At 44.5% G+C, this 27,936-nt stretch overlaps 1 protein-coding gene across 1 annotated transcript; it reads left to right on the top strand.

Moving 5' to 3' along the window:
• The first annotated feature begins 288 nt into the window (after positions 1–288).
• Positions 289–27,741, top strand: LOC144770968 (uncharacterized). The gene is made up of 2 exons (XM_078655832.1): positions 289–423; positions 21,853–27,741. The coding sequence occupies exon 2, from the start codon at positions 22,649–22,651 to the stop codon at positions 24,548–24,550; it is 1,902 nt and encodes a 633-aa protein (XP_078511958.1). The 5' UTR covers positions 289–423; positions 21,853–22,648; the 3' UTR covers positions 24,551–27,741.
• Positions 27,742–27,936: the final 195 nt, after the last annotated feature.

The following is a 27,936-nucleotide window of genomic DNA, read 5'->3' on the forward strand; positions in this document are numbered from 1 at the left end:
AGAGGAATCCATCAAGCTCTGTCCTCAGGTTGCGATCCACAATCCAATGGAGAGACCGAGAGAGTCAGCCAGAATGTTGGACAGTATCTGAGGTGTTATTGTAATGCACTAAAAACAAGTTGATGGTATACGTACTTACCTTTGACAGAGGTCTCTTATAATAACGATTTATTCTGATACCAAGGTTTCTCCTTTTTACTGTATCCAAGGTTACCATCCTTGTTCCTCTTGTGCCTGCTGCTGCTGACTATGCAGAGAGAAGCTGGATTCTGAGACAAGTGACTACCCAAAATTTGCAAGATTCAAAGACCACTATGAATATCTATAAATTAAGAAGACCAGATCCGAACTTTAAAGTGGAGATAAGATTTGGTTGTTTTCCTGGTTCCTGTCCACTCAAAAAGTACTTGAAACAACAACAAGGTGAGGGGTGGAATGCTTGAATTAATCTTAGCGATTGGCAATCATTCTGGACCGCATTCCTGTCCATCGTTTTCCACCTTCGTCAGTTTTGCGCCCAGCTATATGCACATCATTCTTGACCCTGCTCCAGTAGGAATAGTCCAGCCCGACCTGCCATGCTGGGCTCTCCCTGAACTGGAACACAAACAACCCAAGGCTGGTTTCGCCCTGATTAAGGCTCATATGTCAGGTAAAGCTTGGTTCCAATAGCACAAAGAGCGTTTGACTCTCATCTGGCCATACCGTCACACCCAGAGCATCAACTGCAACAACAACAAGGTGATGGATGGAATGCTTGAGGTATTCTCATACTGACGACCGCTCGGGCCACATCCAAGTTCATCGTTTTGCTCCCCCTACGTCCCCTTAATTTGGACCCAGTATATGCAAATCACTTTTAACCCTGCTCCAGTAGGCACAGTCATGCCCAAACTGCCAGGCCGTGTCCAACCTGAACTGAAACAGAAGCAACCTAAGACCGCTTTCACCCTGATTAGGGCTCGTCAGTCACTTACAGCTCCGTGTCGGGTCTCCAAGCCCACCACTTCACCAGAGGCTACAAACTATGCCATTGGTGCTCTCATAGTGGATCACCCATCTATAAAACTAAAATGCCCCCCCTAAGCATCCCTGTTTCATGACAGCATTCACTTTTTAAAAGGTCCCTAAAGTGCTTTCAACTCACACATTGAAACCAGCAGGAAATGAGGGAAGACATTGTTAACTTGTTTGAAATCTCACGAGAACTGGTGGCCATCTTGAGCACGTATGCTATTGAAGGCCGCATTTAGGGGTACATTATTAGCATCTACTAAGAATTTCTTGGGAATAACAATTGGATTTTGTTATTTAATGCACCAAAATCTGCATGTTACGGTAATTACTGTATGGTTTTCGCCTGTTACATTTCGCAGGTTTGACCTGACGAAAACTAACAAAGGCTGACGCTTTTAACACATCCAATAATTATAGGATTCATAAATAATACTCAACTTGTAATTTCGACCCGTGCATAAAAATGGGTTTATGAACGGGCCTGAATTAGCTGAGCCACCCGTAATCAGGCCCTATGTTAGTTACTCACAGAATTACTAGATTATTCATTACATTATTTATGAGGTCAGTCAGAATTCAGGAACATGAGAGGATAGACAGCAGGGGTAGTGTGTGGTTCCTTGGGACGTCATCATGACACTCTGGGGCACCTTGCCAAGCACCTTGGACCCGGAGAGAATGAGACACTACTCAACTGCCGACACCTCCTGCCTGGTGTAGGCAACAGATCGCTCAGGGCCATTGAGGCTGCCCTACGCCTCCCACACCCCCTACCCACCACTGAAGGACCCAAATTCAGACCATGCACAGAGCAGAGACAAGCGGCACAGTTTAGTACAAAAAACGAAAACAGCTAACCTAAACATACACACCAAGTGTGACCAAAGAACTGAGGGTAGAGCCTGATTAAATCCACACACAACAAATGAATGATGTGTCTAAGTATTAGATAGTGCACTCCTCTCTATACTCCCCAAATAATAGGAACAAATCCTACAACAATATCCAATGCAATAAGTTTCAGCACTATGCACAGTAATGTTAGCGTATCATATCAGAGTTCAAGAACAGTAACGCATAAAGAAACGTCCAGATCCAAGATGTATGTTACTTGACGTGGTTTTTCTCTTTATTTTTCACAAGCAGATTTTCTCTTTAACATTCCATATATCATAGCCTCATAGCCAACGTGTTTCGTCTCCATAGACACTTCTTCAGGGCTATTGGAAAAATACACATAAATATAGTTTTAAAAAATGAGCCTAAACTCGTCAATAACAATTACATAGACTAAGACATATATTACTACAAACTTACATTTTTACAGACATATGTGCAATTACTTCCTTCTAGCTACGGCCTATAAGCCACATCCTTGAAGTGTACAAAAGTCAGAATTTTAATATAGTCAAAAGTCAAGTTCCTGAACTCTGATATGATACGCTAACATTACTGTGCATAGTGCTGAAACTTATTGCATGGGATGCACACAAAGTGTGTGTGTGTGACGCACATCCCCTAGGAGAGAAACAAGAATTCCCCACACAGATACCCCCAGAAAAGTCCAATGTTTGACGTATTATACTCCAATGGTGTGCTCCCGCTGTTTCTAAAGAGCAGTCTTCACGACCAAGGTAAATGTTATCACAACTGTGGGTGGCACCCCCAAACTCAAGATCCAAAGGATAATTTGGTCCATCCAATGTTATTATTATTACATTTCTTTATTATTCTTATTTTGGTAAAAAAAAGTTCCATGGATCACCTCCTTCCTCACGGACAGAACCCAGAGAGTATGCCTCCCTCCATTCCGATCCGAAGCCACCAAGATCACCTGCAGCGTACCCCAAGGATCATCCATCAGCCCGACCCTCTTTAACGTCTACATGACACCGCTCGCCAACATCGTCCGATCGCACGACCTCAACATAGTCTCATACGCCGACGACACCCAGCTGATCCTCCCCCTCACCAAGGACCCCACCGGCGCCAAAACCAACTTTAAACGAAGGGATGAAGGCCATCGCCGAATGGATGAAAACTGAACTCGGACAAGACAGAGGTCCTCATCCTCCGCTCCACCCCCTCTGCCTAGGATGACTCCTGGTGGCCTGCCTCGCTGGGAACGGCGCCGACACCCACCGACCACGCACTAACCTGGGGTTCATCCTGGACTCGTCTCTGTCAATGACCCAACAAGTCAATGCCGCCTCTTCCTCCTGCTTTAACATCCTCCGCATGCTTCGCAAGATCTACAGATGGATCGCCACCGGAACCAGAAGAACGGTCACCCAGGCCCTCGTCACCAGCAGGCTGGACTACGGCAACGCCTTCTATGGGGGAACCACGGCCAAACTAGAGAGGAGACTCCAATGCATACAGAACGTCTCCGCACGCCTCATCCTCGACATCCCCCGCCACAGCCGCATCACTGCCCACAGGAGGGACCGGCACTGGCTCCATGTCAACAAGAGGATCACCTTCAAGCTCCTCACCCACACTCACAAAGCACTCCACGACACTGGACCAGCATACCTCAACAAGCGACTCACCTTCTACACCCACAACCGCCAGCTCTGCTCCGCTGACCTCGCCCTCGCCACCGTTCCGCACATCCACAGAACAACCACCGGTGGCAGATCCTTCTCCCACCTCGCCGCCAAGACATGGAACACCCTCCCCATCCACCTACGACAGACCCAGGACCTGCTTTCCGTCAGGAGACTCCTCAAGACCTGGCTGTTCGATCAGAAGCTGCTTCCCCCCTTGAGACCCTCACGGGTGAGTATCGCGCTCTACAAATGATTGAGTGATTGATTGATGTAGCCAACACGTTTCGTCCTACTTTAAAAGGACATAATCAGAGCTGTAAAAGCATGTACAATATATGGTGTATAGTACATAGGCTGTGGGGTTTTAGGTTTAAACCTATAATAACTAATAAAACCCCACTGAAAGAGAAATAGCCCTCACCAGTGAAAACATATAAACACTGAAAAAACACCTGCACAACCACAAACTAAATGCCATTCAAAGAAAGGAAAAAGAGAGTGAAAGAGTCATTCTTTTTCTTCCTGAAGGGGCCAATACAATGTAACTTTGTTATACTATCTAGCAGTAAGAAAGAAAGGGCTAACATTATTCTGCTTGAGTTTTGTTGTTTAGGGATGCCACAAAAATATTGTTTCTTCCTTTTGCTTTTTTCAGTTTTGTGGTCTTTGGTCTAAAGATGCAGGGTTTAGACGCATTTTTTCGGTCTCGTTTAATTATTTTATAAACTGTCATCAGTAAGAATCAGGAAAAATCACAATAATATTTGATATTTTGGCTGTGTTTTATCTTTTCACTGATAGCTAAAATGGCTGGTTTCCTAAGAATCTTTCTTAACCCCTTCGCCGCGGCGCAAATTTTGCAGTGGCGCAAATTTTGCCGGGGGAGCGCGGCGCCGATGTGCGCGTGACGGAACCACGCCGTCATGAGTCACGGGCGGCCTGTGCTCACGGCCCCACCCGCTTATTAATTCGCTCACACAGGCGGGTAATTAATGTCACGTGGGTGGAAGGGCGGCCGCATGACGGAAACACGCCGCCATGAGCACACGCCGGTCGTGACTCATGACTGCGTGGTTCCATCATAAGCACGGAACAGGTTAATATGTCATTGCATTTACCCACAGAGAATGGGTAAAAACCCTTAATACATCAGCCCACAGTTTGTAGTGGGTCAGTATTGATAGTTGGTGAATCGCCAACACCTCAGGCTTTAATCATTCAATGCAAGGTGTAGTGACAAGTATATGTATAAAGAGTGCTATCACCAAGCATCTGGGATAGTGGTGAAAACATGACACCAGACTTTTGGAAAAAAAGGAACGCAGTGTCGCTTGGAATGCTCTGCAAAAAAGGTTTTTTCCAAGCTCAACAAAGTTTGTATTTACAGTGATTAAGCTACGTATATGACAATGTTGTGTGATGACCTGTCAAAATTGATACCCAAGCTGAAGTGATTCGATGTAGGAGATCCTTGCCGCTTTTTAGATGGTATGCTGAAAGCATCTTTACAAACTTCAGAGTTAATGAGAAATGCTATTGACGTTTTAGTCCATTCTGGTGCACTGTTTTCTTATGCACAGGAACTAAAATGCAAATATTTCTCATTTTGTGCTTTGTGTGGCGTCAAAGAAATTCATCCCAACTCAGTGGTCGAAGTGGGAAAACAAAAGTAGGGGAACTGTGGATGGAGAATCAGGGGGCGGGAATAACCGAAGATTGAATCAGTGGGCGGAGTCAGGGGTGTGGCTAGAAATAGCAAAACATACCAATTTTTTGTACGTTTAGCATTTCACTGACCAGTTACAGCTTATAACGTTATTTAATTAAAAGAAGGGATATGTTTATTTGAGGTTTAATTCAGGAAAAAGCAAACACGCATAGGGAATACAGGTTTATGTAAAGCATGTGAAATATAAGCAGGAACAACATGTTACCTTAATTCTCATTGTTCAGAAATCCATGATTATTTTTTGTCTCAAACATTGAGGTCATGAATGCAGGGCTCCTCCTATACACATGTGTTAAGCAGGGCTCAGAAGAGAAAGGGAGTCTTCAGGAAAATCTAGACTCAAGGAAACCCACAAAGGCTCCTTCATATTCATGTCAGCCAGCTAGCTGCTCAATCATAATATAGCAAAAAGAACAACTGGTGGATAGAATGCAGAACAATATCATACATTCACCCCAGTGCAGAGATCTGGGCCTAAATCCATTGTTTCTTTGCTCACCATGCCATTCCAGTTTGGACCCAGCCATATGCAAATCAGCCTTGATCCTGCACCCATTGGGAACATTCCAGCCTGAACTGCCAGGCCATGTCCTCACTAGACTGGAAACAAGCATCCTAGGACCGGTTTCGGGCTTTCAGCCCTCATCAGCCAGGATAGCTTGATTCCAGTGGCATGGGGAGCACGGGACTATTGTCTGAGCATACCTGTCCCACTCGGGGTGACAAATGCAAAAAGAACAATTGATTGACAGAATGCAGAACAATGTCATACATTCACCCCAGTTCAGAGATCTGAGCTTAAATCCATCGTTTTTTTGCTCACCATGCCATTCCAGTTTGGACCGAGCCATAATCAGTCTTGATCCTGCGCCCAATGTGAACAGTCCAGCCCGAACTGCCAGGCCATATGTATTCAAGTGTCCTTTCATTCGGGAAGTGAACACAAAGCAGTACCCACTGAACTATGCACATAACATATTGCTTTTTGATATGCATGATACATGTTCTTTGCAGCAGGCATATTACCCCTCTGCGCTACCTTAGATGAGTAAAACAGCCACTAGACAAAACATGCTCCCATCTCTCTCCAGCAGGTACATTGATCACCAAAGTTATCTTGGCACTTGTATTGTTGACTGAAACCTGCTGAATATACAAAGAACTTTGCAGTGTTTTTAAAACTCCTGCACTTGTACAAAACCTGTCCCCCCAAACTAAACTGGCCCCCCTCCAGTCGCCCTGGGAAACGCCTGCTCCTGCCCTTTCACTGCTCCAGTCCAGTCAGTACTCCTGCTCATGCTCGATCAACACCCCTGCTTCGTCAATTCCCCTGCCCCCTCCCTTCTCCTGGCCCGTCACTTCTACTGGCCCGTCACTTCTCCTGCCCTGTTCACCGCTCCTGCCCTGTTCACCGCTCCTGCCCTGTTCACCGCTCCTTCCCTGTTCACCGCTCCTGCCCTGTTCACCGTTCCTGCCCTGTTCACCGTTCCTGCCCTGTTCACCGTTCCTGCCCTGTTCACAGCTCCTGCCCTGTTCACAGCTCCTGCGCTGTTCACCGCTCCTGCCGTGTTCACCGCTCCTGCCCTGTTCACAGCTCCTGTCATGTTCACGGCTCCTGTCATGTTCACGGCTCCTGCCCCGTTCACCGCTTCTGTCCTTTCACCGCTCCGGTCCTTTCACCTCTCACGCCCTGTTACTGCTCTAGCGCATGCCCCGTCACTTATCCTGCCCCGTCATCTCTCCTGCCCGTCACCTCCTCTGCCCCGTCACCTCTCCTGCCTCGTCACCTATGTAAATGTAAATGTAAATGTACATGTATTTATATAGCGCAAATCACCGACACGGTATCTAAGCGCTTGCTTAGGGAACCCGTCCTGGTATTCCCCTGTGAGATAACCCCGGCAGGGTACCCACAAGGTGAAAGCCAGGCATCCCGCTGCGAGGGGCCGTAGTGGAGATTAAGCAAGCTATTGCCCAGAGTCGCAGAGTGTGAACCCGTGAGTCGAGTAGGCACCGGAGCGAGAATTATCCGTGGGATTTTGAGCCCAAGACCCGCCGAGGCGGGGAATTGAACCCTGGTCCAGGACCGATCTCAGCTTCCGCATCTGCCGCCTCTAACCCCTGAGCCACACTTCTCCACCTATCATGCCCAGTCATCTCTCCTGCCCCGTCCCTGCTCCTGCCCCGTCACTGCTCCTGCCCCGTCACTGCTCCTGCCCCGTTCACTGCTCCTGCCCCGTTCACTGCTCCTGCCCCGTTCACTGCTCCTGCCCCGTTCACTGCTCCTGCCCCGTTCACTGCTCCTGCCCCGTTCACTGCTCCTGCCCCGTTCACTGCTCCTGCCCCGTTCACTGCTCCTGTCCCCTTCACTGCTCCTGTCCCCTTCACTGCTCCTGTCCTGTTCACCGCTCCTGCCCCATTCACCGCTCCTGTCCTTTCACCGCCCCTTTCCTTTCACCGCTCCTGTTCTTTCACCGCTCACGCCCGGTTACTGCTCTAGCTCATGCCACGTCACCTCTCCTGCCCCGTCACCTCCCCTGCCCCGTCACTTCTCCTGTCCGGTCACCTCTACTGCCCTGTTGCCTCTCCTATCACGTCTCCTCTCCTGCCCCGTCGCCTCTCCTGCCCCGTCGCCTCTCCTGCCCCGTCGCTTCTCCTGCCCCATCACTTCTCCTGCCCCATCACTTCTCCTGCCCCATCACTTCTCCTGCCCAGTCACTGCTCCTGCCCAGTCACTGCTCCTGCCCAGTCACTGCTCCTGCCCAGTCACTGCCCAGTCACTGCTCCTGCCCCGTCACTGCTCCTGCCCCGTTCACTGCTCCTGCCCCGTTCCCTGCTCCTGTCCTGTTCTCTGCTCCTGCCCCATTCACCGCTTCTGTCCTTTCACCGCTCCTGGTCCCTTCACCGCTCCTGGTCCCTTCACCGCTCCTGGTCCTTTCACCGCTCCTGTCCTTTCACTGCTCCTGTCCTTTCACCGCTCCTGTCCTTTCACCGCTCACGCCCGTTTACTGCTCTAGCTCATGCCCCGTCACCTCTCCTGCCCCGTCACCTCTCCTGCCCCGTCACCCCTCCTGCCCCGTCACCTCTCCTGCCCCGTCATCTATCATCTATTATGCCCCGTCACCTCTCCTGCCCCGTCACCTCTCCTGCCCCGTCACCTCTCCTGCCCCGTCACCTCTCCCGCCCCGTCACCTCTCCCGCCCCGTCAATTCTCCTGCCCTGACACCTCTCCTGCCCTAGTACCTCTCCTTTCCTTTCGCCTCTTCTGTCCGGTCACTGCGGTCACTGCTCCTGCCCAGTACACTTCACTCCGTGTACAACAATGACAACAGGTGTCAAGTTCCCCACAGTACTCTACTTGGGGAAAGCTCCTCTCTAATCACCAACTCCGATCTCACTGGCACTTGATATGTTAAAGGCAGCGGGCGGTCGCATTGTCATTCGAAAGGGGATAATCGGCCTCAATCGGAATGACAATGGCCTGCCCTCGGTCTGTGCGAGCTCAGGGGGGCGGGGGCTGCTGCAGCCTCTGGAGTACAACAGAGAAGTGCGAGCAGCCCCTGGAAGCGGAATGAAAAACGTTATCATTTTAAAGTTGGACTATTCTTGCCGTCCAGGGACACTTTTTTGAAAGCAAGAAGTAGGGGAATGGACTGAACAATTTTTTTGAAGTAGGGGCAGGCCGTGCCCTTCCGTCCCCGCCCACTTCTACCACTGTCCCAACTGTGTCCCTTATCTGATGGTTCTCAGTCCAAGGGTCTATGAATGCTAAATTATCCATGTGGCAACCGTTTACAGAATTTCTGCTGAGTGATGATGCCAAAGGCAAGACATGTGAGGATCTTTGGCGCATAAAGATAGTGATGTGAAAAAAGTGCACTTTACTGCATTATTAGATTTTTACAGGAAAACATGACTGCTGTAGTGGGCATAATACAAAAAGTAGAGTCTGGAAACACCTTTGTTTACCAACTGTTCAGCATGATTGGTGTACTCCTTGTACTCCTTGAGAGTAGGCTGGGCGAAACCTTTAGTGAGTTTGGCACTGCAACATGTTAGAGTGCTTGCCACTTAGTAAGCAGAGCAATGTTGAAGAGCAATTCAGGAACGTTTATTTTACATACGTGTATGAGAAATGGCTTGCAATGATGCATAGAAATGTCCCTTCACCAATGGCATTTGAAGTCCATGAAACCTCACTGTGGTACTCTGTACAAGTTCTAGATCCCTTCAGTAAAGGGGAATTTCCTCCGTAGTTTCAGAAGTGCTGCTTCATTTTTGACCGCTTCAAAGCACCCAGCTTAATGCAAATGTTGCAGAACCTGCCCTGACAATCGCAATCTTAAAGCGCGTTAGCATTGGCATGGAAAGCTATGTCAGTGGCCAGAGTTAACAAATTGTGTACTGGCTGTTTTGGTGTTTCCCGTCTCAAGTGCCAATGTTGAGAGGGCCTTTTCACTTAAGCTTACATGGGAAGGAAAGAGCGAGCGCACATGACCAAAGACTCACTGAAGTATTGTATGGCGTACTACAATAAGTTTAATTTGCAAAAATCTATTTGGACCTCATGTACACTATATGTATACTGTCTATATACCATGTTCTATCAGTCCAGAAAGAAAGCAATAATAAAAGCAAAAACGTTCTATAAACACCGGAAAAACACTTTTTCTGATTTTAGTGGCGCGAAAATATGTAACCACTGATAACAACTGTTTTTTTAAGGTATTGAAATCACTTGAAAACACTGAAAAAACTCAACCAGAATTTAAAAAAAGGACATAACATTTATATATAGGAATGTTGTTATATTTGTTCAACAAAAATTCCAACATAGAATGACATATATAACATACACAGAAAATATGCATTAAAAAATCCACGTCACAACACTCGCGTTTAAATATACAATATAAAACATACCATATAAAACAGGCACAAACAGACTATTTTTATTTTAATGAACGCCCAAAAGTGTTTTGGCACCAGACTAACTGTTCTGATAACCTAATTTGAAAGCAGTCACAGCAGACCAAGTGACAAAAATATGTCTAAACTAAATGACAAAAGGTCAATTCATGCAAAAGTGCAGAAAAGCATGGAAATATAAATTGAGAAGAGAGAAGAAGCATGGAGGTGGGAAAGGAGAAAGAGAAGAGAAAATTAAATTGAATTATAGACATACCTCAATAAATGCTGTATCACGTATATTGCTCTTGTTCATCAGTACAATTGCGTTGCGAAGTTCAAGTTGTCTCTGACCTCGCAGTCGAACTATACCCTCTGTATCGAGGGTAAGTCAAAGAGTTATTGGCTTCTGTGCCTGTACTTATGAACAAGAGCAATATACCTGATACTTACAGCATTTATTGAGGTATGTCTAATTCAACTTGGAGTAATAGTATACACTACACTGATATGGCCATCCACAAACCTATTGGGTACCATTTTGTCCTTCACTATAGCTACTAAGCCTCATTTGGACCATACCAGTTGTGGGTGTTTCGATATCGCGGGAAGGAGGTGGAGGTATATCAGGAAGAACAGGTGCTGGGGTGGATTACATGGACAAGGAATTGATTCTCAGGCTCAGTCCTTCCCCATCAGTCTAGTTTTAATCTCCCCCACCTCCAGATGCTGTCCGTATGTAGCCATTATGACTGGTGTACCATATTTGAACTCTTCCGAACAGGAACCCACTCTGCAGCTTAAAACAAAGGCTGCCATTGGTTGGCCCCAATTTTTTATTTCAAGATCAATGAATATAATGATTTCTTCTTTGTGACGAGGGTTGGGTGGGTTGGTCTCTGAACAAAACATCCGAGAGGATTTAGTAATAAGGGAGTCCCTGCGGAAGGTGTTGGTGGAAATTTGGGTTCCAAAGTGCCTTTTGGATGTCATTATTAGGCTGCATATCACCAATTTTGCTCAGGTTTGATGTGGGTCCTACAGCAAGTTGACAGACCCTGTTCTAATCAGTAGGGGAGTTCGGCAAAGCTGCGTGCTCACCCAACACTGTTCATGAATGACTTGGTAACCTATACAGAGAGGTGCAAGACCAATGCGCCTAAGATGACCTCATGACAGGATTGCGACCGTCTGTTGAAACCACACAGTCCTGATCTTAAATACACCCAAGGGGCTACAGAAGCTTCTGGATCAGTTCGAGTTCTTCTGGAAACAGAGGCGCATAGAGATTAACATGGGTAAATCCAAGTATATGGTTTTTAATCCCTGTACATCCACCAGAACTAACCCTACGCTTAACGGGACCCCTTTGGAGAGAGTTCATGTATTCGATTATCTAGGGGTCACGCTCACTGAGAAAATTGATATGCTCCTGTGGTCTATATATTGTTACGTATGTTTGGCATCCATTAAATAGTGCTGCCATTCTTCAAAGGCAGGCTTAAATGCTAGCAATTCACAATAGGCTACGGTGTTGTTACATTCTGCTGGGGGTAACTTGTGTGAAAAGTAAGCAACGGGGTGTAGCTGACCTGTATCAGTATTTTGTTGCTATAATACACTCCCTAGGACGTTTTGTAAAGCATCAGCTTCTACAAAGAAAGATGGTTCAGGGTTGGGTGTGCCAGTATGATGTGAATTTGTACTGGTCAGGAATGAGTGTTCGGCCTCTGCCCCCTAGATGAACTTGTGTTTTTGCGCAGTAAATGAGTGATGGCGTTTATCGTTTTCGAAAAGCTGGCTATGAAGTGACTGTAGAAATTGGCAAACCCCAAAAAGCTTTGGACTTGCTTGATAGAGGTTGGGGATGGCCATTGCAGTATGGCCCCAGCCTTTTTAGTGTCCATTCTAATCCCTTTGGGACTTAAGATGTAGCCCAGAAATTCCACCTCTGTTGAATGAAAAACACTTTTTTCTAGTTTAACATGTAGGTTATAGTTTTGTAGGTGGTGTAGGATGGCCCAAACCTATAGTATTTGTTCTGGCATGTTTTAGAGAAAAGATCAAAATGTCATAGTTATAAATGATACAGCAGATGTTTTCCCTTAATACATCGTCTATGAAACACTGAAAGTCGGTGGGGGCATTACAGAGTCTGAAAGGCATGAACTGGTATTTGTAGAGGCCATATTTGGTTCAGAATTCTGCCTTTCATTTGTCACCCTCTCTGACAAGTTGGTAACCCCGCTTAAATCCCGCTTAATATGTATATGAGAGCATGTTTAACTTGATCAAGAAGGCTGGTAATCAAGGGCAATGGATAACGATTTTTTGCCATAAGTCATTCACTGCACTGTAGGTAATTAATACACATGTGTAGCTTGCCCTCCTTTTTGGATACGAAAAAGAGACTGGGGATTTGGAAATGCAGATAACCCCATTTTCCTGGTATTCACCCAAATTAGTGCGTAGATGGTCATTCTCCTTTTCAGTTAGGGAGTAGATCCTGCTACAGTGTAGGTTGGCGCTAGGAACCAGGTCTATCAAACAGTCGAAACTGCAATGAGGTGGCGGGTGTTGGCGCCCATTTTGTTGAAGACTTCCTTTTTGTCTGCATATTCTTTGAGTACCACATGCAGTCACAGGAAATGCATGGCCTGAATAGGCCAGTCATGGGTTTTATTCTGGGTGTGGTGACACGACAATATGCAGTAACTGGAGTTTGGAGTGGTCACCCTAGTTACCCAGTCGATACGTGGGTTGTGGGTAGCTGGCCACCGGGGACCTAGGGTGTGCCTGAATCATGGATCATCGCTCACATCAAACGTTGTGTGTGCTTGATGACCATTCGTACAAAACATAACCACAGGTTCTGTTTGTTAGCATATCACCTTTGAAGTAAGATCCTTCCTATCCACTGCCTTTCCTGTTTCTGGCTTTTTTTTTGTGCTTCTGTGGTTATACCCAGTGCTTACAGGTAATAAGTTTTAAGGAAATTCCCTGTTACTCCTGAATCAATGAGTGCGTTGACTTGCCAGATCTGACCTGGCACAGTGACTAACATGACTGCCATACCGAATTAGTGGTGAAAAATGCAGAATAGTGTTCTGGAGGTTTGTTTGAATGCCAAACCCAGTAGGCCAACCTTAACACCTATTTAGCTTGGTAGTTTCACAGTGCTTCCACATTAACTAGAGGTTTCACTGGACACTCTTTCATGAAGTGCCCGTTTCTACTACAGTACAAACATGGGTTCTGTTTTCAGGTTCAGGTTTCATACGTCTTTATTTCGATTATTACATCATAAAAGACAATTTGTACAATAAAATTGACTTTACTTAACATTTCATCATTAAAAACGAATTAAACAGTATATTAAAGACCCAATGTATGAAAACCCTGCTAAAAATTAATCAATCAACTGGCTGCAGGTGTCTGGCTCGGATGATCCATGCCCACCCTAGATACTTAGCCACATCTGTTACCACCAACTCTGATGTATTAGTACGTAGCGCCCACAAAGCTTCTGAGCTCCCTTTAATTTTTTTTTTGCGACAAATAGGCTTAATCCATTTGGTTCTAGGGGCATGATAAGCAGGACATGCAAAAATAGTGACCCACACTCTCCCTTTGATCAACACATCAGGGGCAGAGCTCATTAGAATGGCCAGACCAGTTTTTAGTAAAAGATCTTACTGGCAGGGACCCAACTCGAAACTGATTATATAGTTTTTTATCTAGAGTTTTTGTAATAACGTCCCAATAATTCTCCAGAAGAGGGTCTAATTTATGGGCCAAGAATCTGCCTGTCAAGCTGGTAGCATCAGATTGCGCAATGGATGGGAGTTTAACAGATGCCCAGTAAAGTGCTTTGAAGGCTTGCTTCAACGGAAATATAGTGGACCTCGGAGAGACCCAAAGGTCGTTAAGACCCATGTCCTCCAGAATTAATTTCACCTCACGTAGCCAAGGAATGTTACTAGAACCCAGTGCTGATCTCACATCCATCAATTCGCTGGCAAAGAGACTTAAATCCGGTGATGTCCAGATCCGTCTCCAGAGCGCCACTAGCCGATAACGCGCCATCTCGTTAATCGGTTTGCAGCCCAAGTCCAGCAAGAGTGGTTTGATTGGTGTAGATTGCGGGAGACCTACCAAGTTTCGCATGAATTTGTTTTGTACTTTTACCAATGGCAAAAGGTCCTTGTAACCCCATAGGTCAGCCCCATACAAAATGGCAGAACTAATCTTGGCTTCATAAATTCTAAGTGCTTGTTTAACCCGTTTAGTTAATGACATTTTTTGTTCCTGAATTAAACAGCCCGTAAGGTGTGCAAATTTTAAGCAGAGCACGTCAATCTGGGGTTTCCAGCGGAGTCGATAATCTATAGTCACTCCAAGGTATGTCATAGCCTCCACTTGCTCAAGGCTGGCACCATTCAATGTAACAGAACATTTAATGGGACGATTTTTGGTTAGGACCATAAATTTGGTCTTGCTCACATTTATTTGCAGATCGTTTAATTTGCAGAACTCATCAAACCTATTTAATGCAGTTTGCAACCCTCTGCGTGTCTTTGAGAGGAGTAAAGTACCATCTGCAAAGATGAGCATTGGGAATTTGGTCCCACCTAAGCATGGTGCATCCGTGGGGCTGTCGGCAAAAAACTTCACCACCTGATCTATAAACAATAGGAAGAGGGTGGGTGCCAGAACGCACCCTTGACGGACACCTCGTGTTACAGGAAAGCTGTCCGTCACCTGCCCTTGGCCTCCCCACCTTACCCTGGCAAAATTGCCCTCGTATAATCTGACCACAAGATCTAGTAGGTCTAGCGGTCTAGCGGTAATCCCAGATTTCTCAAGACTACCCACAATTTAGCTCTTGGCACAAGATCAAAGGCCGACCTCAGATCTATAAAGGCGGCGTAGAGGTGTCCACCGCCCATCAGCACCACCTTCCAGTATATCAGAGTAAATCTGAGTACCTGGTCGATGATGCTGATGCCTGATCTGAAGCCCGCCTGTAATGGGGAGAGAATGTTTTCCATCTCCATCCATCCCTGAACTCTCGCAAGGACCATCCTGGCAAAGATTTTTTGTAATGAGTCGATTAAACTGATGGGGCGGTAATTACCTTGTGCCGAACGGTCCCCTTTTTTAAAAATTGGGAGAATTTCCACCCCTTTCCAGGAGTCTGGGATCCTTGCCCCTTTAGCGATTGCATTAGCAATCAGGGTTATGTAGGGAACCCAGAGTTGGAGGTTTGTTTTAAAAAGGTCCGCCGGAATAGAATCCATGCCTGGCGCTTTCCCCAATTGAACCAAGCTGAGAGCAGACTCAGTATCAAAAGTTGTAAAGATCAACGAGTGACTATGATTAGGGTGAATTGGTGTCTGTATCCCTTGCCCATTAAAAGGTTGCAAATTAAGGTCCTTGAACTGTCGTGAATAGAATTCCACCCAATCTTCCACAGACACATGGTTTGCTGGGGTTTGGGAATCGGGGTTCCTGCCCCATTTCACGATTTCCCAGAATTTAGCCTGATTTGGGGATAAACATGCCTCAAAGAGATTGGACCAATGACACTCGTCCCACTCTCTCTTCGCCTCCCACTGGGTTTTTTTATACATTTTGCGTGCCATTTTAATGTCTCTGCTGACCCTTGATTTAATAGCTTTGATTAGATTGCTATGTCCTGCCCTACAGTTCTTATTATACAATTTTTTCCGGCACCCCATTGCCATCTCTTTCCCTTGTTTAATCGGAATAGTCAGCAAGGCCTTAAGTTTAATTAAACATTGTTCATGGAGATCACTGATCTGAGAAGCAGCATCCAAAATGGATGATACATTCAACATGGCACTCAATGTCATCGAAACTTCCTTTGATATGCCATCTAACAAAGTAGCATCCTTCACGGCCCTGCACCATTTTACCCTTCTTCTGTCATTGGTCAGGATGGCCTCGGCCGTTATGCATGGAGCTAGTAGGGGCCTATCCAGATTGCCTGGGAGCTTAAAGCTTATGACCAATGGGCTGTGGTCGCTTTCTGGGCGAACCACAATTTCCATATCGACCAGAAGTGACCAATATTCCATTTTAATCAAGATGTAATCTAGTCTACTTTTGCTAACCCCATTATCAAAGGTGGGATAGCCTGCCTTGTCAGAGGGTGAACGCCCATTAGCCGCTCTCAGACCCCACTCCAAACACAACCCTGACCAGTGAAGAGCGGCCTCGGTCCCCTTCTTGTTTTTATTCAGGGTCAACTTCGGGATATTCCACACTGCATCTTCCTCGGACCCCAAGTCCTCCTCTTCATTGAACAGGGATTCGAAGGTACAGTTTAGGCCCCCTGCTATGAGAATTAATTTGTCTCTCCCAATTAGATCAAGGAAGGAGTCCAGTTCGTTAACAACAACCGGACAACGCCCACCGGGCCGACCTCGGGCATAGATATTAATAACTACTATGTCCTGATGATTTTTCTTTCGTAATTTAATTCCCAGGCGATCAGGGTTATCCACTACAATTTCTGTTGGATTATAATCAATAGACTGTCTAACCCAAATCACTAGACCCCCAGAAGCTCTACCTTTGGGACCCCGGATCACTGGTTTATAAAAATTTAAAAACCCTACCCGATATATTGGATCAGGGGCCCAACTCTCTTGAAAGATTAGAATGTCGAAAGTGTCAATAAAGTCTATCCAATCCTCAGAGCCCACATGCCCCTTTAGCCCTGCGATATTCCATGAGGCCATTTTAAGCGGCACAACCTGACTGACGGGTGCAACATAATCCGGAACACACTGATCTGGACATACATTCCTAACAATGCCCGGGAGACAAGCAACCGGCCGGATACCGTCTACATGACTTGCCGAGGCTGTAACTGACCCCTTCTCAATGTTTTCTCCCTCCATACTCGCAGCCACATTGTCTACTCCATCACCCCCACTAACATAATTGTCACATTCACTCCCTCTGTCACATACAGAATAGAGTCAGTCGATACCCTCCAAACCAGATAGAGGTTCAAAACGATTAAACAAGCGGGGGTAAAAAGGAGAATGTGGGAACCCTGCCAATTGTGATCTACCAACAAAGCTGTTCGGCATCAGAGAGTTGGCAACTGGCACACTATATCTTTTGGGATAAAAATAGCCAAGACCCAGGGACTGCACATCACCCACCCTCCCAAACCTTGCTTCTCTGCGAATATAGTCCACCACCCAAGGATCTCTAAAGTTTATAATAATACAGTCCCCTTCTAGATCCTTTACACAATGTCCCACCCAGTCAACTCTTCTCACATTCAGTATGTCTGTAACAGAGGACAGTGGAAGGGCACGATTTTTATTTAACCAAAAAACAACTTTGTTTTTAAGGTCCCCGTAAGATTCAGTTTGGCCCTCCCTGCGGGGTGAGACACCTGTTAGGACAATCGTATATGGGGTAGCTTCAATGGGTAGGTCTGTGCGAGGGGGTCCCCGTTTATTAGCCTTCAATGGTGGAGGAACTGAATTAGAAATTACACTCCCCACTGCTCGTGAACTTATTTTAGAATTCGTGGAAGGAATAGAGCCACCCCTCACATGGTCCTGAGAACGAGTTAAAGGTGTTAGTATGGTGTTACTTAGTGGGGCCGGGGGATTGGATTTAAAACTAGCCTTCTTAGGTTTTGAAACCTGTAGACATGGTGCCGGTGCAGGGGTAATGACATTATGAGGGTTCCTGTCCCCATGACCCGTACTAGCAGAGTTATTTATAGCTGGCTGAGTAGTGGCTGACTGAGCTATAGCAGACTGCTTGCTGGTAACAGCTGCACCCTGAGTTTTGGGCTTAATAGTTCTATTAGAATTAGACAAAGCCATTTGGTCATTAACTAGCCTTTTTAACAACCCAGTGTTAATATTAACAAGGTTCTCAAGGGTGTCCAATTTTGAATGCATAAGTCTAGTTCTTTCCAATAGGGGCAGCATAAGTGTTTTAAATAGTACTTCCATTTTACCAAGTAGGCCCTCATCACCTCTACAACTCATGGGATAGGAGTCCGAAGAACCAGATTGAACTTGCGAGGAGGGTAGGGGATCCCTATCAAGCGGAGAAGACTGTGAGCGGGTATGGGCGTCAGAAATATTTAGAGGCTGGGGAGAGCCAATGAGTTTGGGTATTTTTGAGATACCTCCCCTCTGGCAATCCTTACTTCGTTTTCTTCGTTTTTTTTTACCGGGTAAATTCGTGGACGAATCCCCGATTGATGAAGAATCTAATTGGGATTGGCTAACCAAGTGTACACTCCCCCCCTCCACACTCCTGGATGACTCACTAGAACTCATATCACTGCCAGAGGGAATCAAAGACAAACCCTCCGCCTCGCAGTGTATATCCACCAATACGGGAACCAGAGATGGAATAGTGCCTGGTGCCGAATCTTTAGGACTAGGCGCCATGGCAAGGTGCCCTAGCGAAGATAGTTTCCCACTAATCCGATCAAGTGAGAGCCTTTTTTCAGCAAAAGCTATCTCCTTCTCCAAGATTCCTGTCGCCTTAATAATAAAGGCATCCAAGGGGCCAGTGACCACCCCCTTGGTAGTCTGTAGTTGAACAGAGCGTTCCTTCCCGGAGCGCAAAGGCATGATGACAGCAACTAGTAACAAAGAAAAGGGGAACAGATACTTAATAAGTCCACAATTGCTCACTTTATATTAGGAAAGAGCCAGGAGGGGTGGCCCAACCCAACCTCGCCCGACCACGGACGGCCGCAGACGGCCCCGCCTTTGTTCCGGGCTTCTCCCGGGACGCTCCCGCGCAGCGGGGAGAAGGGTTTGTTGATAAGGGGAAATCGGTTGGACCAGTCCCGGCAGGTAAGCAGAATTAGAGTTCTGTTTTCATCTTTTATCTTTTTCATTTTTAGATAAGGGCCCTCTAGCCCCCTATCTGCATAGTTTTCGAGAGTGTCTGGACTCTTAATACGTTTCACTTTCTGGTTTGTTATGTATCATAAGAAGTTTGTGCCTTTCTCAGATTTCCGTTCCTTCAGTCAGAAATTCAATTTGAGTTCTAGGCCTATGTTTGTTCCTATGTCTTCGGATGGGTCCACCAACTGTGCTATCAGGTCTTTCAGTTCTTCACGTAAAGTACAATAGAGCACCGAGATTGTCTTGGTGTGTGGCCACTTGGCTACGATCACTAACCGATTGAATGTGGTAACGTAAGAAAACCTGTATGACGAACCCTGTATAAGGTTTAGGAGCTCATTATCTGAGGCCTGTACAAAGATATACCAGGCAAACATCGGTTGCATAGTGTCCTTAAATGCTATGAAATCATACAAGATGGGATGATCATGTTCCACCAGGGGTATCGACCATAGGGCAGCGTCAGTAAAGCAGGGAAGCATGTGATATCCTGTGTGCCCGACTCACCCTTGGTACAGAAAAACTACCTAAAAATGGAGAGAGAAGTGCATCAATTAAGTGTTAGCTGTAGGGTGAAAGAGCTGTACCAAAAGGTTTTCAAACTATCCAGGAAAAGGGCCTGAAATGCATAAAGTGGGATAGTGGTTCTATAATACATCATACACAATCACACTCAACCTAGCATAGCAGAAAAGGAGATGGGTAAAGTAAGGATTATAACCTTGTCTGGATAGGTAAACACTTGGTCCAGGATTCAACAAGATTTTCACTGAGCGCCTTCCGTTGTCTGTTGCTCACCAATAATGCGATATTGATTCAATCATAAAAATTGCCTTGGAAAATTCATTTGTTTATCCAGCATTGATAAATAAAGAAAGATGAGCACAACACGCACTTTATGACATAATCCCAGATTGATGCTCCTACAAGGAAAACCAAAATGAACCTCAAGCATGCTCCTTAATGCGTGATGGATTCCAAGATTGCTTTTCACGCGCGTGCTGTCAAAGGAAATGCACTCCAAGTGCGAGAGAGCAGCTGCTTTGCATAATCAACACACTTCCACTGTGTGTTGATAAAAAGGAAACCAAGGCTGCAACAAAAGAGCACTCCAAGGGTGTGGTGTTACTTCTAAGGGTTCTTGACACACTCCACTGTGTGCCTTCCAGGAAACAAATGTTTTGTTACACACAACACGCTCCTCAAGCATGTATCGCGCACCGTTGAGCACATACTCCAGTGCGTACCAATAAAATCAAAGAAATAGCAAATGCAGAAACTTATCTCTAGCCCGTGGACTCACAGAGCAGGAGCCTCACAAGAGAGCCTGGGGCGAGGAGACGGGCGCCCGAATGGCATAACTGTGACTCGATATTGCAGCCGACAAGCAGGGGTCCACTAAATAGTGTGGATGCTCTGAAGACAAAATATGACTTCTCAGGTCTTTGGCAGAGACAAAGCAGCATTGGTTGCTTGAGCCAGGTATAAATACTATTTGACCAAGATGTTCACCCCAACCTGCCGAGTCCAGGCATGGTACAGGAAGTGAACGACTACACTGCTAACCTTGTAGTGAGTTAACAGCTTCCTTCCTGTGCCTGGCCACAACACACTTTGTTCCCACGTAAGTTCCTGCTGACAAGGAGGAAAATGTATTAAAGGTCAGTTCTCACCCCTTTTTATACTGCATTCACCCGTCTACTCTGTCTGGAGGAAGTAAACAAGGCAGAACCCCAGCCCCGACCATGACCATGAGATGTATGCTATTGTTTGCGCCCGCAAAACACTCGCAGTTTACCACCTACTTCAAGTAGGTGTTAAACCACTCGCAAAAGGGAAAGGGTCCCCGGTGGACCCCTTCCCCTTTGTGAGTATGTTGGAAAATATTTTTTAAGAGCAGGTAGTGGTCCCAGAGACCACTGCCTGCCCTTAAAAAAATGAAACGGAAAAGTTTCATTTTTCTTTTTTAAATGCATCCCGGTTTCCTTTAAGGAAAACGGGTTGCATTTAATAAAATAAACTGCTTTATTAAAAAAACAGTCACAGACATGGTGGTCTACTGAGCCCAGGAGGCCACCATCCCTGGGAAGGCCTGTCATTCCCAATGGGCTCGCAAATTGCGAGAGGCTCATTAATATTCATAAGCCTCGCAATTTGCAATCCCATTGGGAATCGCAAACAGCGTTAAACACGGTTGTACATGCTAAAGAGTGCCTCGCAAATTGCGAGTCGCAAATGACTCGCAATTTGCGATGCGTTATTTTGCAGTTTGTCCATCTGGCCCTAAGTTCTTCTGCTGTAAGTAGTGTATTTTCAGACCCTATTTATCTTTGTTGATGAAGAAATGTTGGCCGTCGGAATCTCCCAGCATAATACTTTCTTCCTTAACCTCAACATCGCTTATGGTCAGTGTCTTTTGATGTCACACAGTCATTTGCATAATGTGTTATATATGTATTATCCACTAATGCTCCTGGTATCTACACTCACATGTTACCATTATCAGAAATATACCTGACAGAAACTCATAGCAGGGCATCATTTTTGCTTTATTACTTTTAAATGATGGTTCTCTGGTGGCGCACACGTACGTCATGATCTCTCCCCTTCAACTCTCTCTCTCTCTCTTTCTCACTCTCTCAAATTGTTTGAATCTTGTATATTTTGCTGTGGGAACACGACGAAAGCTAATAATGGTACTCTCTGCTTATTCCAATAGGTGATAAATCCCTGGAACTTGAAAACTGAAATTCAGTTAGTCATTGGGTGTCTTGCACTCCAGAGCGATATAGTATTGACAAATGGGACATAATCAATTCTCTGTGTCACATAGTCAATACTTTTAACACATCCAGACACTCGAAGGAAAACAAAAGAAAACTATTAAACCATGGTTCAAAAAGAAAAGATTGTTATTCACAGTATCACAAACATATTTCAAATCTAAAAGAAGGTTATTTTAAATAAACTTTGTTGGAAAGCATCAGTCACACAAAAAGACTTTCTGTCAATCAAAGAAGCTGTACTCCAGAGAAAACGTATCAATGTATTGTATATGAAAATAGCTTCAAGGAAAGTGAAGGTGTAACCAGCATCTGCAAACTCACACTGGCAACCATATCAATGCTCCAAGTGTAAGAAAAGCTTCAGCAAGGAAGGACTTGATACTATACACCAGAGTACACACATTACGAGTTGGTGGCAATCTTTATCAGTGCGCTGAACGTTGGAAATGACTCGGTCAAACAGGAAACCATACAGGTGAAAGATCTGAACGAATTTCAGTGCGAGAGAGAGAATACGTATAGACGAGAACATTAACGATGATCAGAACATGGAAGAAGGTTCATATGAAAGTTGTACCAATCACAGGAGAGGGCTCTCAGGTGAAAAACCTCATCAGAGTGTGAGTACCATTAGAGTAATGACATTTTACAAATTGTCTTAGAAAACATACAGATTAGAAACCTTATCAATTCAGCGAATGTGGGGATAGATTCAGTAAGAAACCACATATGTCTCTCCACCAGATAGCACACACTGTTGAGAAACCTCATCTATGTTCAGAATGTGGGAAAAGGTACCAATCGAAAAGAAGTCTTAGTATTCACCGAAGATTACATTCAGATGAAAAATGTTTTCAATGCTCACAATGTGGCAAACGGTTCAGTAGGAGAGCCCATCTTACTAATCACGAGAGATCACACACTGGCGAAAAACCCTTTCAGTGCTCTGAATGTGGTAAAAGGTTCTGTCAGAAAGTCGCTCTTATTATGCACCTTCGGACACATACAGGGGTTAAACCTCATCAGTGCACTGAATGTGGGAAAAGGTTCTGTCGAAAAGATAGCCTTAATATTCATCAGAAAACACACTCCGGTGACAAACCATATCAGTGCTCAGAATGTAACAAAATGTTCATTCATAAAACAAATCTTACGATTCATCAGCGAGTGCACACAGGAGTGAAACCGTATCAGTGCACTGAGTGTGATGCTGCCTTTATCAAGAAAGGCAGTCTTGATACTCATCAGAAAAGACATACAGGTGAAAAGCCCCATGAATGTGTTGAATGTGGGGCAAGCTTCATCTGCATACAAACTCTTACCGTGCACCATAGAACCCATACAGGTGAGAAACCTTACCAATGCAGTGTATGTGGGAAAAGATTCAATAGTGAAGCAAATTTTACAACTCATCAGAGAGTGCACACCGGCGTGAAACCGCATCAGTGCACTGAATGTGGGATTAGTTTTAGTGATAAAGGATGTTTCATTCGGCACCAAATAAGTCATACAGAAGAGAAACCTTTTCAGTGCATTGAATGTGGAAAAAGGTTCTCTGTGAAAAGAAAACTTACTATTCACCAGAGAGTACACACAGGCGAGAAACCTTATAAATGCACAGATTGCGGTAAAAGGTTTAATTGGAAAGGAACTCTTGCTATTCACCAGAGAGTACATACAGGTGAGAAACCTTATCAGTGCACTGAATGTGCGGCTACCTTCTGTGACAGAGGGAACCTTAATAAACATCAGAGAAGACATACAGGTGAGAAACCTTATCAGTGCACAGAATGTGGGGCTGCCTTCAGCGACAGAGGAAGCCTTACTAATCACCAGAGAATACATACAGGTGAGAAACCTTATCAGTGCACTGAATGTGGTAAAAGGTTTATTGTAAGAGGAAATCTTACGACTCACCAGAGAGTACACACTGGTGAGAAACCTTTTCATTGCACTGAATGTGGGTTTAGCTTCTGTGACAAAGGAAGCCTTACTAAGCACCAGAGAACTCATACAGGTGAGAAACCCTATCAGTGCACTGAATGTGGGACACACTTTAGTCGCCCACATATTCTAGCTAGACACATTAGAACTCATACAAGAGAGACTCCTTATGAGTGCATAGAATGTGGTAAAAAGTTCAGTGATGACGGAAATCTTACAACTCACCAGAGGGTGCACACAGGAGTGAAACCGTATCAATGCACTGAATGCGGGAAAAGGTTCAGTTTGAAAGGAAGTCTTACTGTTCACCAGAGATTACACACAGGTGAGAAACCTTATCAGTGCACTGAATGTGGAAAAAGGTTCAGTTTGAAAGCAAATCTTACTGTTCACCAGAGAATACACACAAATGAGAAACCTTATCAGTGCAGTGAATGTGGTAAAAGTTTTAATAAAAAAGACGCTCTTACTATTCACCAAAGAGTACATACTGGTGAGAAACCTTATAAGTGCACTGATTGTGGGACTAGCTTCTGTGACAGAAGAAGCCTTACTAAGCACAAGAGAATGCATACAGGTGAGAAACGCTATCAGTGCAGTGAATGTGGGGTAGGCTTCAGTCTCCCACATATCCTAGCTAGACACCTTAGAACTCATAGAGGAGAGACTCTTCATCAGCGCACATAATGTGGAAAAAGGTTCATTCAGAAAGGAAATGTTGATTGTCACCAAAGAATACACACACGCGATAAAACGTATCACTGCTCAGATTGTGGGCAGTTAGAGGAAGACCTACAATTCACCAAATCGTACACACAGACGAGAAGCCTTATCAATGCTCAGAGTGTTGGAAAGGCTTCATTCTAAAAACACGTCTATCTAGACAGCCGAGCACACGTGTGGACAGAAATGCTTAATTATTCATCCACTTGCGAGACTGAGCTGGATACTGTTGCATGAGGTGAGTGGCTGTACAAGACCTTTACCCGAGCTCAGCATTGCAACACCCTGTCACACCAGATCCACCGTAACAGCCCCAAAACCAATTCTGGCCACATGCTTGGTTCTGATATTGATGAATCTTCATATTGAAGTATTGTCCTACTGGTATTGGAAAATCGTAAATATTGATGATCACAAAACAGCGTCTCAAAATAAGAGTCCAAAGATACAAAAGCCAGAAAGCTATTGACTGTGCGTTGAAAGTAGGATGACGAAGATGAGACAATGTTTATGATTTAATAGTCCAGAACACAATGCAGGCAGATTGTGGCATATCAAATAGATTAGGCCATTGGCAAACAAAGCCACCATAAAATAGGAAACACAAAGCACCCCTTCCTGACTCTCCTAGTTTATACAGCAATAGAAATGATGTCATGTAAAAAAAGAATTGATAAAATGTAGACCCCTATATGCAACACCAGGCATTTGAACAGTGAGGAGCAGGAACACTGTTATGGGCAAGAACGTTGAGATCCGTCAAGGAGCCATTTGCAAAACCTTCAATTGTGAAGAAAACAAGGACTGTAATTCTGAAGCTAAATGAGGCATTTAAAATTGGCAATTGAAATTCAACAGATATCCCAGAAATCAGTGTTGCCCATCCAAATAATTATTTGAGTTAAATTCGAGGAACGACTTTGTCAGTATTTATCGTTGTGACTCTGACAGAGTTATAACAGATTCCAACGAATTAAAGTTTTTGATGATTTAGTATAATATCACTAGTTTGTCTCTTGTGTATACTGTATATGTTTTTTAATGCAAAGACTTTTGTGTTAGGCTTGTTATGAATTGTTCAGATGTATATAAAGTACTGATGAAATTTTTATGTTTTTAATTGATAATATATTTATATCCTTGGTAATATTTGGGTCTTTTCAAGATTGTATTGTGCTTGTATTGATAACTATGGGATTCCCTTTATCGTAGCACTGAGTATGGATATAGTGTGAAGCATGAATAAGTGAGTGTGACTGTGGATTGATCTAACTCCAAGGGAATCTCGATTTTTTGACATTGCTCATCCAAATAAAACAATACAAATAGCAAACCCTCCTGAGAAAAATAAGACAAAAAACAACTTCAATCCTTTGAAAACAGGTCAGAAAGTAGAACTAAATCATGACAACCTTTGAAGTAATCCTTAAAACTTTCTCCATGAATTAATGGCAACCTGGCTTTTTTATGTTCTCTCTTCTGGGTACCGCCCCACATTTTGGCAGAACTGGAAACTATTGCTTTTTTATGTGATGGATGGCTAGTCCCTCAGTACCAAATAGGTGATTATGAAACATAAGCCACCTGGGTTGGACAGCTTCACTGTGGTTCTTTCTTATGCATGTCAGTTTTCATCACAGACCACTTTTTAACGTTTCGGTAACTTCTAACCTTGCAGCTGGTTCCATTTTTATTACCCTGTTTGTTGATCATATTTCTTTTCCTTATGTTTTTAAAGCTTATGCTGCAGTGCTCTGATTTTTAAGCTATGTACATCTAACCAGCTGCCTTTTGCAGTGTCTGCTCCACAAAACAGATTTGACTCCGGTTTAGAGAGCAGTCAGCCAACGTACATGTATAATCGTTATGCTCCTATGTGAGAAAGGTCACATGGGATTCATTCAAAATGACTGCTAATCACATAGATCTTACACTGATGTGGATCAATTTGTTTCTATTCATTCATTTCATACAAATAGTTGAATTGGCACGTAATGTAAGGAATACGATTCTATTCTCAGATCACGGTGTTACAAACCTAGTTCTCATACTGGTGCATGTATTTACAAGTGAACTTCTCATCCCTGATACAGCTGAGGCTATAACATCATTTGATAATGCGTAGAAATCCACGTTCAGTTCATCAAGTTACAGCTCAGGATGTGTCGTTGACGTTTTGACCCTAACTTAAACCAGATGCTCTCATCAGGACTGATGCCATCTGCCCTATCCCCCTAGACACATGGCAGGAGAATGCAGTAAATCATTTTTTAACAAGTGAAAAAAACAAAGTTAACGGTTATATAAAGTTCTAGAGACTCCAAAAAAAGTTATGATTGGGTTCCTTGTTTTCCAGAATTTCTTTTTTAATATTTGCGTCTGTATTAGTGAATATTTATGTTTTAGCCCTCTTGTTCCGATTTTTGCATAATTATTTATAGTTTTGTGAATAGGTCATATCTTCTATATTTCCACATTTGTTTTACTGATAAATGTGAATTTAGACCCTTTGATGTTTTCTTGATTTTACCACATTACAAAGCCAAATATAATAAAACATTGAACCCAAATGAAAAGGTTAGCATCATAACTCAAACAAATGTTGAGGTATGGAGTCATTGAGGGAAAGCTCATCCTGTTTTTAGACTCGGACGCTGTAAATCTGCACAGCTATTGGGCTGGAAGACATGAATTATAGCATAGACTGCCACTCAAAAGAAGTTATGCTGGTCCTTTTGCAAATAAAGAGTGTGATTTGGTGTATATTACAATTGTTGCATGTGGGGAGATACCACAACTGTGAGAGGAGAGCCAAGAGGAGAAGCAGGATGATCATCCCCTCCTATAATGTGGACTACAACATTCCGACCCCCCCCCCTTACCTTGACATTTTTACCTGTGTGGTGATTGGTATTCTAAAACTTACCAGGTTTTGCTAGTAAAGTGCCAATTTGTTTGCAGATGTTTGATAAGGTGACCGCTTTTGTAAGCAAATTAAAAATGCCTTTTTACTGGTACATTCAGTTCAATTGTAACTACTAAGTCAATATTTTATAATCTTTAATATATATCATGTCATGTGAGCAAGGCTCCACGGAGCCGAAACGTCATGCGGCATATATCTGCAACAATTAAATAAAATTGCACTAATTGGATTGTCCGTGTCCGAGGTGTCTTTGCGGCAGGGCGGGAGTCGTTTTCTGCTGTTGGACGCGGTATGAGACACACACACACACACACACACACATATATATTGCTGCAGATCCTCCCACCTTAGAACAGAGTTATTCAAACTGTGGGTCGCGCCCCACTGGGGGGGGCGCGACGCCATCTCAGGGGGGGGCGCGCTC

The sequence above is a fragment of the Lissotriton helveticus genome, chromosome 7 (assembly GCF_964261635.1).
Source record: "Lissotriton helveticus chromosome 7, aLisHel1.1, whole genome shotgun sequence".
Taxonomy (NCBI): Eukaryota; Metazoa; Chordata; class Amphibia; order Caudata; family Salamandridae; genus Lissotriton; species Lissotriton helveticus.